Source organism: Gadus chalcogrammus, chromosome 2, assembly GCF_026213295.1.
Source record: "Gadus chalcogrammus isolate NIFS_2021 chromosome 2, NIFS_Gcha_1.0, whole genome shotgun sequence".
Taxonomy (NCBI): Eukaryota; Metazoa; Chordata; class Actinopteri; order Gadiformes; family Gadidae; genus Gadus; species Gadus chalcogrammus.
In genome coordinates this window covers 1-15,000 of record NC_079413.1, presented here as the reverse complement: position 1 = coordinate 15,000, position 15,000 = coordinate 1, and the positions used below count along the sequence as shown (strand labels likewise).

General features: G+C 52.7%; 3 protein-coding genes across 3 annotated transcripts in view; 2 read left to right on the top strand and 1 right to left on the bottom strand.

Moving 5' to 3' along the window:
• shmt1 (serine hydroxymethyltransferase 1 (soluble)) overlaps positions 1–8,395 on the top strand; it is a 13,462-nt gene extending 5,067 nt beyond the window's left edge. The window contains exons 4-12 of the mRNA XM_056609275.1: positions 1–84; positions 897–1,057; positions 2,213–2,294; positions 2,535–2,747; positions 2,837–2,950; positions 3,408–3,530; positions 5,383–5,499; positions 6,046–6,156; positions 6,546–8,395. The exon at positions 1–84 is cut by the window's left edge and continues 32 nt beyond it. Of these exons, the coding sequence (XP_056465250.1) occupies positions 1–84; positions 897–1,057; positions 2,213–2,294; positions 2,535–2,747; positions 2,837–2,950; positions 3,408–3,530; positions 5,383–5,499; positions 6,046–6,156; positions 6,546–6,718 (1,178 nt within the window). The 3' untranslated portion in view covers positions 6,719–8,395. The remainder of the gene's footprint in view (positions 85–896; positions 1,058–2,212; positions 2,295–2,534; positions 2,748–2,836; positions 2,951–3,407; positions 3,531–5,382; positions 5,500–6,045; positions 6,157–6,545) is intronic.
• Positions 8,396–8,592: 197 nt separating this feature from the next.
• Positions 8,593–13,595, top strand: cpsf4 (cleavage and polyadenylation specific factor 4). Its single transcript, XM_056609286.1, has 8 exons — positions 8,593–9,135; positions 9,447–9,497; positions 10,002–10,154; positions 10,282–10,377; positions 10,466–10,559; positions 11,255–11,333; positions 11,521–11,688; positions 12,781–13,595. The coding sequence occupies exons 1-8, from the start codon at positions 9,033–9,035 to the stop codon at positions 12,847–12,849; spliced, it is 813 nt and encodes a 270-aa protein (XP_056465261.1). The 5' UTR covers positions 8,593–9,032; the 3' UTR covers positions 12,850–13,595.
• Positions 13,596–13,598: 3 nt separating this feature from the next.
• Positions 13,599–14,604, bottom strand: atp5mf (ATP synthase membrane subunit f). The gene is made up of 3 exons (XM_056609323.1): positions 14,473–14,604; positions 14,003–14,119; positions 13,599–13,755 (listed from the first exon to the last, which is right to left on the bottom strand). Exons 1-3 carry the CDS (start codon positions 14,555–14,557, stop codon positions 13,727–13,729), a joined length of 231 nt encoding a protein of 76 aa, XP_056465298.1. The 5' UTR covers positions 14,558–14,604; the 3' UTR covers positions 13,599–13,726.
• Positions 14,605–15,000: the final 396 nt, after the last annotated feature.

Genomic DNA, 15,000 nt, shown 5'->3' with positions numbered 1-15,000 from the left:
TGGAGCGGCTGTGCCAGCGCCGCGCCCTGGAGGCGTACGGCCTCGACGCGGCGCGCTGGGGCGTCAACGTGCAGCCGTACTCTGGTGGGCGGAGCGCCCTCTGGGGGCGGGGCTACTGGGACACGCTGGGGGCGGGGTTACTGGGACACGCTGGGGGCGGGGTTACTGGGACACGCTGGGGGCGGGGTTACCGGGACACGCTGGGGGCGGGGCTACTGGGACACGCTGGGGGCGGGGCTACTGGGACACGCTGGGGGCGGGGCTACTGGGACACGCTGGGGCCGGGGTTACTGGGACACGCTGGGGGCGGGGTTACTGGGACACGCTGGGGGCGGGGTTACTGGGACACGCTGGGGGCGGGGTTACTGGGACACGCTGGGGGCGGGGTTACTGGGACACGCTGGGGGCGGGGTTACTGGGACACGCTGGGGGCGGGGTTACTGGGACACGCTGGGGGTCTGGTGTTACTGGGACACGCTGGGGGCGGGGTTACTGGGACACGCTGGGGGCGGGGTTACTGGGACACGCTGGGGGCGGGGTTACTGGGACACGCTGGGGGCGGGGTTACTGGGACAGGCTGGGGGCGGGGTTACTGGGACACGCTGGGGGCGGGGTTACTGGGACACGCTGGGGGCGGGGTTACTGGGACACGCTGGGGGCGGGGTTACTGGGACACGCTGGGGGCGGGGTTACTGGGACACGCTGGGGGTCTGGTGTTACTGGGACACGTTGGGGGCGGGGTTACTGGGACACGCTGGGGGCGGGGTTACTGGGACACGCTGGGGGCGGGGTTACTGGGACACGCTGGGGGTCTGGTATGAGGAACCCAGTCTTTAACCGCCAGCCGTTGGTCTGATGGCAGACCCTCTAAAGCCCCGCCCCCCCTGTGCCCCCAGGGTCCCCCGCTAACTTTGCGGTGTACACGGCGGTGGTGGAGCCCCACGGCCGCATCATGGGCCTCGACCTCCCTGACGGGGGCCACCTCACCCACGGCTTCATGACGGACAAGAAGAAGATCTCCGCCACCTCCATCTTCTTTGAGTCCATGCCCTACAAGGTAGGGCACCCCAACAGGGCGGGACGCCCCCTGGTGCCCCCGACAGGGCGGGACGCACCCTGGTGCCCCCGACAGGGCGGGACGCGCCCGTTGGTGCACCCGTTGGTGCCCCCGACAGGGCGGGACGCGCCCGTTGGTGCACCCGACAGGGCGGGACGCACCCGTTGGTGCCTGAAGCGCTCCCGCCCCAGACGTGATTACCGTTCATCAGCCTTACACAATGACCTCGAGCTAAACCGGTTCCAGGCCATTAGAAGGCGCCTCCTCCATCGGGCGAGGGACACTATTGAGGCTGTTCGAGGGCAATGCAGAACTGGTTTTATAGGCTTCCTGGTCAATTAGTAGCAGCTGTTCAGACCTGTTCCTGTTCCTGTTGGTGATCTGTTCTCTCGCTCTGAAGGTCAATTATAAAAGCTCTTATTTTAAGTTGTGTCCTCCAACCCCAACACGGGCATAACAGTTTGATTTATTTCTTCAATCATTTGTATGTAGTATTCAAGTAGACCATGGGTGTTAACTTATCATTATTATTTCTTAAAAAGGCCAGCAAATGGTTTCCCTATCATATATCTCAACCAGTGTAACAACTTAATTTAAAGGTTCAAAACTAAAAGGCAGATCATCGATAACGTGGGCTTGCCTTGTGACCTCGATAACTCAAACAGTTTTAATGGGAATCATGTCCCATTTTCTGTGAACATTCATGACAGGTACAGCACCAACCACATTGATTTGGTGGTAACCCCTAAGAGATTTTCTGTAGCGCCACCACCTGGCAAAATTTCGCATTTACGGACAAAATTCTTACCTTGACCTTGACCTAAATATGTTTCCTCAAACACTTGTGTTCTCAAAAGTGTCACCAAATGATTGGGCATATCCACTTTAGTTGGAAATGACATCTTAAATGTTTTATAACATTGCATGGTTCCAAAATTATGAGAGTTTGAACATTATACCCAGCGGAATGTCGGCCATCTTGGATTTGGCGTCTCACGGCCGTCACAGGCAAAATCTGACTTCCCTCCACATCTTAAAATACACCTTATGGCATGTACTAACTATGTTAGAAATGTCATGCTTTTCTCAAAAAGTGCACAATTGTTATTAAAATGTGAGCTTATCCGCTGTGCTGTCGGTTCTCTCTCTCTGAAGGTGAACCCAGAGACGGGCTGGATCGACTACGACCGCCTCCAGGAGAACGCCCGCCTGTTCCACCCCAAGCTCATCATCGCAGGTCACCATAGGTCACCTTGGACACAGACGCTAGGCCACGCCTTAAGCAAAGATAAACGATCATCAGTTTGTTTACTGTATGATACAGTATTATTACCTTCACAGTGTGTTGTATCTCCCGTGCTCTGGCGTCAACACTTAGTTGTAGAAGCTTTTAAACTCTAATATTTAAACTCATTCTTACGAGGTGTCTAGGACCGGCTGATCGATCCACAGACCATAATGACCGTTTACCTCCCAGGCACCAGCTGCCACTCCCGTAACCTTGACTACGCCCGCCTGAGGGCGATCGCGGACGAGAACGGCGCCTACCTGATGGCCGACATGGCGCACATCAGCGGGCTGGTGGCGGCCGGCGTGGTGCCCTCGCCCTTCGAGCACGCCGACATCGTCTCCACGACGACGCACAAGACGCTGAGGGGCTGCCGCGCCGGGGTCATCTTCTTCAGGAAGGGTAGGAGGAGCCTAACCCTGTGGGACCTCCCCCGTCGTTAACCCCGCCCCTTCACTGACTCCGCCCCTCCCTTGACTCCGCCCCTGCAGGCGTGCGGAGCGTGGACGCCAAGGGGAAGGAGGTTCAGTACAACCTGGAGGCGCCAATCAACCAGGCCGTGTTCCCGGGCCTCCAGGGCGGCCCGCACAACCACGCCATCGCCGGTACACCCCCCCCCCCCACACAGCTGGGTGCTTCCTGTTGTGACCCGCTGTGTGTTTCCTGTTGTGACCGGCTGTGTGTCGGTGCTTCCTGTTGTGACCCGCTGTGTGTTTGTGCTTCCTGTTGTGACCCGCTGTGTGTTTGTGTTTCCTGTTGTGACCCGCTGTGTGTTTGTGCTTCCTGTTGTGACCCGCTGTGTGTTTGTGCTTCCTGTTGTGACCCGCTGTGTGTTTCCTGTTGTGACCGGCTGTGTGTCGGTGCTTCCTGTTGTGACCCGCTGTGTGTTTGTGCTTCCTGTTGTGACCCGCTGTGTGTTTGTGCTTCCTGTTGTGACCCGCTGTGTGTTTGTGCTTCCTGTTGTGACCCGCTGTGTGTGGGTGCTTCCTGTTGTGACCCGCTGTGTGTGGGTGCTTCCTGTTGTGACCGGCTGTGTGTGGGTGCTTCCTGCGCCCCCTACAGGCGTGGCGGTGGCGCTGAAGCAGGCCATGACCCCGGAGTTCAGGGCCTACCAGCAGCAGGTGCTGGCCAACTGTAAGGCCATGTCCAGCGCGCTGGTCGAATACGGCTACAACATCGTCACAGGTGAGCCCCCCTGACGGGTCACTGCTGAGCCCCCCTGACGGGTGAGCCCCCCTGACGGGTCACTGCTGAGCCCCCCCTGACGGGTCAGTGCTGAGCCCCCCTGAAGGGTGAGCCCCCCCTGACTGCTGAGCCCCCCCTGACTGGTGAGCCCCCCTGACTGGTCACTGCTGAGCCCCCCCTGACTGCTGCGCCCCCCCTGACTGCTGAGCCCCCCCTGACTGCTGAGCCCCCCCTGACTGCTGAGCCCCCCCTGACTGGTGGGCCCCCCTGACGGGTCACTGCTGAGCCCCCCCTGACTGCTGAGCCCCCCCTGACTGCTGAGCCCCCCCTGACGGGTGAGCCCCCCCTGACGGGTGAGCCCCCCCTGACGGGTGAGCCCCCCCTGACTGGTGAGCCCCCCTGACTGGTGAGCCCCCCCCTGACTGCTGAGCCCCCCCTGACTGCTGAGCCCCTCCCTGACTGCTGAGCCCCCCCTGACTGCTGAGCCCCCCCTGACTGCTGAGCCCCCCCCTGACTGCTGAGCCCCCCCCTGACTGCTGAGCCCCCCCCTGACTGCTGAGCCCCCCCTGACTGGTTCTGCGTTCGACGGTCGGATCAGGTGTTCTGTGGTCCATCGTGCCTCGGGTCATTCTGTACATTCTGTACAAAATCATATGAGTCAAGGGTCATCTCCATGGTAACCAAGTACCACAAGTAGCAACAACCTTTAGTAAAAGTATAAAATATGAAGATTTGTGCAATAAAAGTGAACATACTCTTTAGTGAGTAGTTAATAAGTCAATAATTTCGTTTTGCCAGCAGAGGTTTTCCTCGTAATCCAACGATGGGTTGGATAATTAGTTGTGAACGTGTGAGGGCGTGAGCGTGTGAACTAGAGATGGGCACGAGTAGTAAATTCCAAACTCGAGTGATCGAAGGAATTCCTCGAGGATCAATCGAGTACTCGTTTAACCGAATCTATTTTTAGAATGCAACGCATCTGCAGCAGGAATAGGCCTAATGATGAACGGCAATATTACCAACCAAACATGTAATGCTTATTCTCCATCAAAACAGTCAGAGTTATCAGAGTATTCATTATTTATTTTTTCAAACGTTCAAAACACATTTTCCTCAAAAATAAATATGCGTCTCACAATTTAAATCACATCGAAGCAAGGCCCTTTAACGGTTTAAAAAAAACAAAAACGCAACAAGTAGCCTAACCATTGCAAATAATTTAAAGCTGCCAATAAAACGGAAGCAAATGGACTATGGAAATACTCAGCGTTGTGATCTTCTCTACACGGCCGCGATTACAGCTGCGTCTTGCGGCGGTGAATATAGCCGACACACTTGTTTGCTGCGGGTCGGCTTTCCCGAACTCACCGTAGTGTTTCAGGAGCATATGTTGCCGCATAGTACTTACTCTGGTAGCTTGATTTCGCTTGGCATATTTTACATTTCACCTTATGATCTCCTATTTCTTCAAAGTATTTCAATTATTCGCTGCGCTTTGCTTTAACCACCATCCCTTAACTTTTTGAATTCTGGCGTGCCTGCACACGGCACGGAACGCGCCACACAGAAATGGATACATTTCATTTGCTTTGTGCCCACGGCATGCGTTAGTGGCGCCGACAGAAAATTGATACATTTGCTTCAGAAAACTTTGTTTGTGTGTGTATATGCAAACTCGAGTTTGCCTGTCCACCAACCGAGTTCATTTGTAACGAGGAGTACTCGAGTAATCGATTCCTCACGCCCATCCCTAATGAGAGCGTGTGAGCGTGTGAGAGCGTGTGAGGGCGTGGGCGTGAGCGTGTGAACGTGGAGCGTGTGAGTGCTTCACCGAGCGTCTCTTCTGCTCCAGGCGGCTCGGACAACCACCTGATCCTGCTGGACCTCCGCAACAAGGGCAGCGACGGAGGCCGGGCGGAGAAGGTTCTGGAGGCCTGTGCCATCGCCTGCAACAAGAACACCTGTCCAGGTGAAGCCTTGTGTTCCTGTGCCTCCCCCAGGAGACGCCTGCACTGTCGTTCTATCTATCCATTATGCAGAAGGTTGGAGTACCTCTGGCCTGATTCATTCGGTCCGTTGTTGTGCCAAACCGAGTCCCGGTAACGTAGAATCATTACTAGTCTGGTCAGCTTCACTGTGGTTTGAAACTTGACCTATTCAGAGTAGACTCAGTGTTTTTGATTTTAAGATGTGTGATATTATGTGTTGATTTAAAAGTGCGGTAGTTAAGGTTTGAAAGTTGTAACCAGAGACCGGGAATTAAAGCCTCCCCCTCCCTCCCTCTCTGCGTTCCCCCCCCCCCTGAGGGAGCGTTTAACGTCCAAACGGTCTCAGAGAGGCAGCTGCCGGCCACTAGAAACAGAATCTAACAACGCAAAGGGCCCTCACTATTATCCTCCAGATGAATACGGCCTCTCTGACCACGGCCTGTCCCTAACCCCTCGGTCCAGCCCCCGTTCACCCAGGAGTTCTGTGGTGTTACCTGAGTGTTAACGGCGTGTGTTTGTGGCTCCAGGCGATAAGAGCGCCCTGCGTCCCAGCGGTCTGCGCTTCGGCTCCCCGGCGCTCACCTCCAGGGGCCTGGTGGAGGACGACTTCAGGGCGGTGGCGGCGTTCATCCACAGAGGTACGGTCCGCCACTCTCCTACCAGAGCACACCAGCAGAACCACCATGTTAATCGCTCGGCCTAGCTCAGGAGGTAGAGGGGTTGACTTGTAACCTGAAGGTTTCTAGGTCGATCCCCTGTTCGTCCTAGCTGAGGGTCGAGGTGTCCCTGAGTCTCACCCTGACTGCTCCCGACGAGCTGGCTATCGCCCTCGTGGGGTTAACTCCGCCGTCGGTGTCTGAATGTTTCTAGGAGCTGCTTTGCTGAATGCCCTAAATGTGAAATGTAAAAGCTCAGTCATTACCGATGAAGGCTCCTCTGCCTTCGTCCACCGAGCCTGCGGTTCACAGGACAGGCCTGAATGGCAGCGCTGACTGTACTGCCGGCGGGCTGACGCTGCCCCCTGCAGGCCTGGAGCTGACGGTGCAGATCCAGCGCAGCCTGGACCCCAAGGCTCCTCTGAAGGACTTCAAGGAGGCGCTGGCGCAGCAGGAGGAGTTCCAGCAGCGCGTGGCGGAGATCAAGAGCGAGGTGGAGGCCTTCGCTGGACGGTTCCCCATGCCTGGGCTCCCTGAGCTATAGAGGACATTCCCCCCCCCCTCTGAGCTATAGAGGACAGCCCCCCCCCCCTGAGCTATAGAGGACAGACCCCCCCCCCCCCCCCCTCTTGTGACATGTGCTTGTATCTCAGGAGAAAACGGTTATCACAGCAGTTATCGCCAAATGCCACAAGATATTCCCAGATGAGGCCTTAATACAACATGTGTTTGTGTTGACGATGTTAAGCCGTCCCGCACTCTCATTTTTCATCAGTCTAATGTTGGCCAATGATTGTGATACAAAAGCTTATTTATAAAATCCCACTCTCAAAGGACACTTCTGGATTATTTTAACCTAAATTATATTTCCTTGTCATGTTGGGTCTTGAGTGTTAATGCAGAAGGCAATCCTTTACATCGGTCCAGCACTGAGCGAGAACGTTGGAAGCCGCAATTCGTGAAAGTGGATGCAATGTAAGCCTTTAAGGCAACCAATTCTGTAAGTGTAGCTCTAGTTACAGCTCTGGTTATAGCTCTGGTTATAGCTCTAGTTATAGCTCTGGTTATAACTCTAGTTATAGCTCTAGTTATAGCTCTGGTTATAGCTCTAGTTATAGCTCTGGTTATAACTCTAGTTACAGCTCTAGTTACAGCTCTGGTTATAGCTCTGGTTATAGCTCTGGTTATAACTCTAGTTATAGCTCTAGTTATAGCTCTGGTTATAACTCTAGTTACAGCTCTAGTTACAGCTCTGGTTATAACTCTAGTTATAGCTCTAGTTATAGCTCTGGTTATAGCTCTAGTTATAGCTCTGGTTATAACTCTAGTTACAGCTCTAGTTATAGCTCTGGTTATAACTCTAGTTACAGCTCTGGTTATAGCTCTAGTTATAGCTCTAGTTATAGCTCTAGTTATAGCTCTAGTTACAGCTCTGGTTATAGCTCTAGTTACAGCTCTAGTTACAGCTCTGGTTATAGCTCTAGTTACAGCTCTGGTTATAGCTCGAGTTACAGCTCTGGTTATAGCTCTAGTTATAGCTCTGGTTATAACTCTAGTTACAGCTCTAGTTATAGCTCTAGATATACTAGCTCTACTAGTGCTGGTGTTGCCGCTGACCTGCTCTGACCTGCATTACACGAGTCTGACAACATTAACGGATCCCTACAGTGGAACCCAACGTTGGCTCATCTCTGACTCGATCGGGTGTGTTCGTTATTGAGGATAACGATGTCTCAATCACAGAGAAGTCTCTGAATCGTGACTAGTCTGGTCAGCTTCACTGTTGTTTGAACCTTGACCTTTTCAGAGCGAGGCTTTGCTGTGATCGAGACTTGGTTACGCACAATAACGAACCACCGGGTCGAACCCAAGGGGAGTGCTATGGCCCAGTTGATTGCATTACATCCAGTTTGGACCAATGTCAAAGATTGTTGTCCACATTGGTCCCCAACACCCAACATGACTTGGAAATAGACTCCAGGTTCAATAGTCCCCAGGATTTCCTTTAAGTCCTGAGTGTTGGTACAATACAAACCTCTGATACATTCACTTTTCTTTTTTAAAAACGACACAATGTATGTTGCTGGCAATGGCAATGTATTTTTTATGGAAACCTATTTCTGATGTTGATGTAAAAATTGCAATGTATTTGTCCATTGGCTATATTGTAATGAAGATTGATTTTCCAAATCGATAAATTTTCTCAGTTAAAATCGTCATGTCTCTTCAATGGATTTCATTTATGAATTTATATAAATATTTTGTTATCTCGAAAATAGCAAAATGATTATTTACTTTCAAGGATATATTAATAAGTTAAAAAATACTTTTTGAAAGTTTCCAGCGTGTGTGTGTGTGGGCGGTAAAGTGTAGCAGGCATGGCTGTGGAACGAGGATACCGGAAAGCTTCGATTGCAGCCATGATATCTTTATAATTAATACATTTTTATTAATAGAATAATTTAGCACAACACCAGTTCAATCGCAAAGGAACCTCATTGTTTGATAAGTCAACGTAAACAAAACGATCTCCAAGCTCGATTATTGCTGTCTGTCGATCGGGTCAAAGGTCAATCCTCGCTCCATCGTTGTGCTTCAAACATTAGCTCCTCTTGTGACCGTCAGCTAGCGGCTAGCCTGACGCTAGAGCCACTTCTGTTCATCACCAGAAAACTATCAAAACAACACAAACGTTTATCGGGATAGCTCGATCTTTCATCCTCGCTTGCACCTTTTGTGCTGCGTTAGCATTAGCATCCTGGTTAGCGTGGTTAGCCTCGCTAGCTAGCCCATGAAGCTAGCCTCAGCGCGCGACTCAACCGCCTCCCCATCGAGCGTCGCGCGGTGCCGGTGCCGCCATGCAGGACCTCCTGGCCACCGTGGACCACATCAAGTTCGACTTGGAGATCGCCGTGGAGCAGCAGCTGGGCGCGCAGCCGCTGCCGTTCCCCGGGATGGACAGTGAGTACCGACCAGTAGCACCAGTAACATGGCAGTTATAGTGCACCAGTGACTGCACCAGTACCATGGCAGCTATAGTGCACCGGTAGGACCAGTAACATCAGTATCATGGCAGTAATAGTGCACCAGTTAACTTACTGCCACCTTAACTGGTACAATAGTGTGTCCAGAGTCTCACAGATGAGGATCAACTTAACAGTTGCTGGGATGGAAAACCCTCAATGCGTTAATTATATGAATGTTCACGTTCCATGGAGCTGAGGTGAAGAGTTAGTAGAACTAAAGTGTTGAATGATGTCCTGTTCCTGTAGAGTCCGGAGCGGCAGTCTGTGAGTTCTTCATGAGGGCAGCCTGTCTCAAAGGTAAGAGTTCTAGCTTATCGACCGACAGTCCTAGTGGACTGTTCAGAGGCTCAGAGAAACGCACTGAACATCCTCGCTCTTTTATAGGTGAAATCGTTTTTTAAATGTTCTGTTGACTGTATAACGGATGCCCAATCCCTGGGTCAATATCAAAGTTTGGCAGACCTATTGCAGTACGTGATTCAGTCAAGAACCCGCCCAGTTGTGTCTGTTTCACATTTAGGCATTTAGCAGACACTTCATCCAAAGCGATATACAATAAGTACATTTATCAGAAGAAAGAAACAAACAGAGAACATATATCTCTGTCGGTATAGTGAAGATGTTCATAGAGCCAAGTGCCAAGCACTAACCATCACTAGGTTAACCCATTCCCCGTACACGCCACCGACAGCTGGGATAAGAGGCTACATGTTTCTATGCAAAGAAATCTCAACCATGGAACGACTTGACCCCGAACCGCCCGGAGGTGTGGGGTCTCTGAGCGACTGGTTGTGTCCGCAGGGGGCATGTGCCCGTTCCGCCACATCAGCGGGGAGAAGACGGTGGTCTGTAAGCACTGGCTGCGCGGGCTCTGCAAGAAGGGGGACCAGTGCGAGTTCCTCCACGAGTACGACATGACCAAGATGCCCGAGTGCTACTTCTACTCCAAGTTCGGTCAGTGGTCCAATCAGAGCTCTGTGTCATGGTGGAACGTGGGAGCTCAAAGACACTTTATAAGATGATAAGTTATCCTTTTAATAACTGATCCTGTGTGGACCCCCCCCCCCCCCCCCCCCCCCAGGCGAGTGCAGCAACAAGGAGTGTCCGTTTCTGCACATCGATCCAGAGTCTAAAATCAAAGACTGCCCCTGGTACGACCGGGGCTTCTGCAAACACGGTAGGCTTCCTCTCCTACGACCCCCCCACATCAAGGAGGCCCCCCGCCTGTACTAACGGCTGTGCCCCCCCTCCTCCTGCCGCCGCAGGCCCCGACTGCAGACACAGACACACCCGCAGGGTCATCTGCGTCAACTACCTGGTGGGCTTCTGTCCCGAGGGGAAGGCCTGTAAATTCATGCAGTAAGTCTCACCCCCACCCCCCAGTACACCACTGGGATTCACCCCCACCACCCAGTACACCACTGGGATTCACCCCCACCACCCAGTACAGCACTGGGTTTCTGTTTTTTGAAGACCAGTGGTTCTCAAACTGTCTACTGGAGTACCCCTTCACCGCTGCAAAACACTTTTGGGGAAAATATAATGACATTAAAAGGATGCAAATACTCTCAATTTAGTGAGAAACATCGGCCTGTGCTTCATGCAGCTGATGGATAATTCCTGCTAACAAAAGAAGCCATATGCCAGGGGAGGGTCAGAGCAGGTAGAGGGGACCCCCTCCAGGGGAGGGGCAGGTAGAGGGGACCCCCTCCAGGGAGGGTCAGAGCAGGTAGAGGGGACCCCCTCCAGGGAGGGTCAGAGCAGGTAGAGGGGACCCCCTCCAGGGAGGGTCAGAGCAGGTAGAGGGAACCCCCTCCAGGGTCAGAGCAGGTAGAGGGGACCCCCTCCAGGGTCAGAGCAGGTAGAGGGGACCCCCTCCAGGGTCAGAGCAGGTAGAGGGGACCCCCTCCAGGGTCAGAGCAGGTAGAGGGGACCCCCTCCAGGGTCAGAGCAGGTAGAGGGGACCCCCTCCAGGGTCAGAGCAGGTCGAGGTGAATCCATTCTAATGTCTTCCTCCTGACCCTGAGGCCGTTGTGTGTCTGTTCCTCCTGCAGCCCCCGGTTTGAGCTGCCCATGGGCGCCCCAGACCAGCCTCCGCTCCCCGGCCAGGGGATGGGGCAGAACCAGATGAAGGTACCCTCTCTCACTCTCTCACTCACTGACATTGTTCCACAGTGCTGTGAATGTCCCTTTCTTGCGCTGAATGTTCTGACCCCCCTGCTCTGTCTGTCTGTCTGTCTGTCTGTCTGTCTGTCTGTCTGTCTGTCTGTCTGTCTGTCTGTCTGTCTGTCTGTCTGTCTGTCTGTCTGTGTGCCACCAGCCGGTTCCCAGCATCGGCCGCTCCTCCCTCTCCCTGATCCAGCTCACCAACTCCAACCCAGGCCATGGCCCCTACCAGCGGCCCCAGTACCACAACTCGGGCCCCATGGGGCACAACATGGGGGGCAACCGAGGGCCCCGGCCCCTGGACCAGGTCACCTGCTACAAGGTGAGCCACGCCCCCCTGCTCTGTCCTAGGAGCTCGTGTTAAAGGGGCGGTCCTGCTCTGTCCTAGGAGCTCGTGTTAAAGGGGCGGTCCTGCTCTGTCCTAGGAGCTCGTGTTAAAGGGGCGGTCCTGCTCTGTCCTAGGAGCTCGTGTTAAAGGGGCGGTCCTGCTCTGTCCTAGGAGCTCGTGTTAAAGGGGCGGTCCTGCTCCGTCCTAGGAGCTCGTGTTAAAGGGGCGGTCCTGCTCTGTCCTAGGAGCTCGTGTTAAAGGGGCGGTCCTGCTCTGTCCTAGGAGCTCGTGTTAAAGGGGCGGTCCTGCTCCGTCCTAGGAGCTCGTGTTAAAGGGGCGGTCCTGCTCTGTCCTAGGAGCTCGTGTTAAAGGGGCGGTCCTGCTCTGTCCTAGGAGCTCCTGTTAAAGGGGCGGTCCTGCTCTGTCCTAGGAGCTTGTGTTAAAGGGGCGGTCCTGCTCTGTCCTAGGAGCTCGTGTTAAAGGGGCGGTCCTGCTCTGTCCTAGGAGCTCGTGTTAAAGGGGCGGTCCTGCTCCGTCCTAGGAGCTCGTGTTAAAGGGGCGGTCCTGCTCTGTCCTAGGAGCTCGTGTTAAAGGGGCGGTCCTGCTCTGTCCTAGGAGCTCCTGTTAAAGGGGCGGTCCTGCTCTGTCCTAGGAGCTCGTGTTAAAGGGGCGGTTCCTGCTCTGTCCAATGGGTTGGTGGGGCCTTGGGAAAGCTGGATTTAGTTTAAAATGGGTGCCTAAAACGCATCACTTTGTGATGCTGAACTGACAGGACAACATGGCGGCTGATGTATTGGAACCCTTCGCCCATGGTGATCTCTCACCATGTGGTCTCATCAGTTTGTAATTAGTCTCTCAGTCAGTGCAGGCTGCACAATGCTCTTGGGGCGGAGCTTCTGAAAAGGGTAACATTTCCAGCCGTCGTAAACAAGTCTAATTAGATCATATCGGGAGGTTAAACTACTCTTTCCCAGCACGCCAGGGATAGCCTCAATGTGTCCAATCTGCAAACTGCTCCTTTTTAAATGCACTTAATCTCCTCTGTGGACTCGTTCTGACTGCTCTCCTCTCTTCCCTTGTTTCCAGTGTGGGGAGAAGGGCCACTATGCCAACAAATGCACAAAGGGCCACCTGGCCTTCCTGAGTGGGCAGTAACACGTCTCACTGTAAACATCTGCCTATGGGGTGTAGTTCTCTTGTGCGGCCAGAAGGGGGCAGAGAAGAGAATCCAGCGGGGAATATTGGAACACATAAAGGACAATTGAACAGGGAGCCTGCGACGCGGTGAGCCCTGTGGAACATGGTGTTTTCGGAGACATCAAAGATTGCCTCGTTTGTTCCACTCTCCCTGCGAGGCGTCTCGGCTACTGGAGGACGGCCGCAGCCAGAGGAACGTCGTTATGTACATAAGAGATGCCAGCGGACGTTTCCTCGGCTCGCATCTCACAACATTTTCTACATTGTTTGTACTATAGTCTTGCAGATAACAGGATGAGCTCAATGCAGCAGGTGCTCTTTGCTCTGAACAGTCTCTGGAGTTGATTTGGAGCCTCTGTACGTCTTTATACGTGTGACCAGTGACATGAGATCGGTGATTCCATTGATAAAGCAAACAGATCCTAGTTTGTCTCTTAATTGACAGCAAAATAAAACATTGACTTCGGAATTAATGTGCAATCAGACTTTACGGTATTCTGTTAGGTCCAAATAGATTGACCAGTAGATGGGTTTTGATTTAATGTATGAAGGTGATGGTCCAGAAGAACTGGAGCCGTTCTCAGGTTCTGTTTCTTTACGTCGTGCATCAGATGTCTCGATTAGAAGGTAAGGTAAGGTTTTTTTTTTTATTCACTCAAGTTTCCCATATCAACTTTTCACCAAATGAAAGATATCCTCACACAGCATCCAGTAATAAATCGTATTATTAACTTTATTGGTCACAACAGTCACATATTGTACAGAATAGTTGGTTTCTCAGGGCCGCACGGTGGTGGGGGGGTCAGAGGTAACCTGGGGGTTTGATGATCAGAGTTTAGTGGTACTTCCTCCAGCGGTCGTGCTCTGTAGAAGAAGACAAAGGCTTGGTTAAACACTGGAGTTTAAAGGCATAACCCCATGATGGCAATAAGCCGTAATGTATTGATGGAGGTTATGGCCAGAAGAGGGGCTGATGCATGTTAACCAACGTGCTTCTACTCGTGGAGGCCTGGTGTGGAAGCACACTTAATAATTCAACGGTCTGGGAACCGGACTTCAGGCTTAACGTTTCCAGAGGGGTTGGTGTTGTAGTGATGTTCTGAGTCCTTACTGAGGTGTTCGTACTCCCAGACATAGCTCAGCACGATGTAGCCGGTGACCAGCATGGCCACGCCCCCGATGCCGCCGCGCTTCACGTTGATGTACTTGTTGTAGTACGCGTCGTGGCCTGGGGAAAACAGCACAGCAGGGATTAATATTGTGCTCTTCTTAGAACAAAACTGCCATTAACCCAAAAACGAGCAGCGAAAAGACTGTACAATTAATTACGTGAAGGGTTAAGAATTTACAGAGAAATATGGATGGAAATGCAAAGTTCCTACAAGCGAAAATACTCAAACTTTACACTTGCTAATTCTATTTCTAAAGGCCTGATGTAGTTGTCCTTCACCCAATATCGGTCAGTGTAGTACAACGTGAACAAATAAATCAAATATGGAAACACATTTTCTGACGGTCCACTTCTGGAAGGTCCGGTACCGGTAGGGAGATGACCCCTCGGTGGGGGGGGGTGTAACTCACCCTTTCGGACACCAGACAGGAGGCCGTTGGGGGTGAAGTCGCGACCCCCCAGCCAGGACCCCAGCTCGCCCAGTTTCACGTCCATCAAACGCTTCGCGATCACGGGAACTAAAAACCAGAGGAGACATGAGAATCACGGTCACTTCTATTTTGAACGTGTCCGCTCGACACCACACATAAACATTAAATGTATAACTTGAGTGCCATTTCACTCCAGTTTTAGAGGTTGACTCAGGACCATAGGGGTCAATGTCAGATGCATCCTGCAGACCCCGACGCGGCTTCACGTCTCGCCTGAATGTCAGACGATGTGAGAGACGTCAAACAAACAATGCATGGTCCATAACCATGGATCACCATGGAGTGGTTCATCTATAATCGAACCCAACCCGGGTTACACCGAGAGACCCGGCTAACAGTGAGTGACAGTCAGACATCACGATAGGTGACCCTCAGGACAGAGTCCGCAGAATGACTCAAAACACGTGCAGACCAGCAGAGCTTGACTAAACACCAAACCTTAGTTAA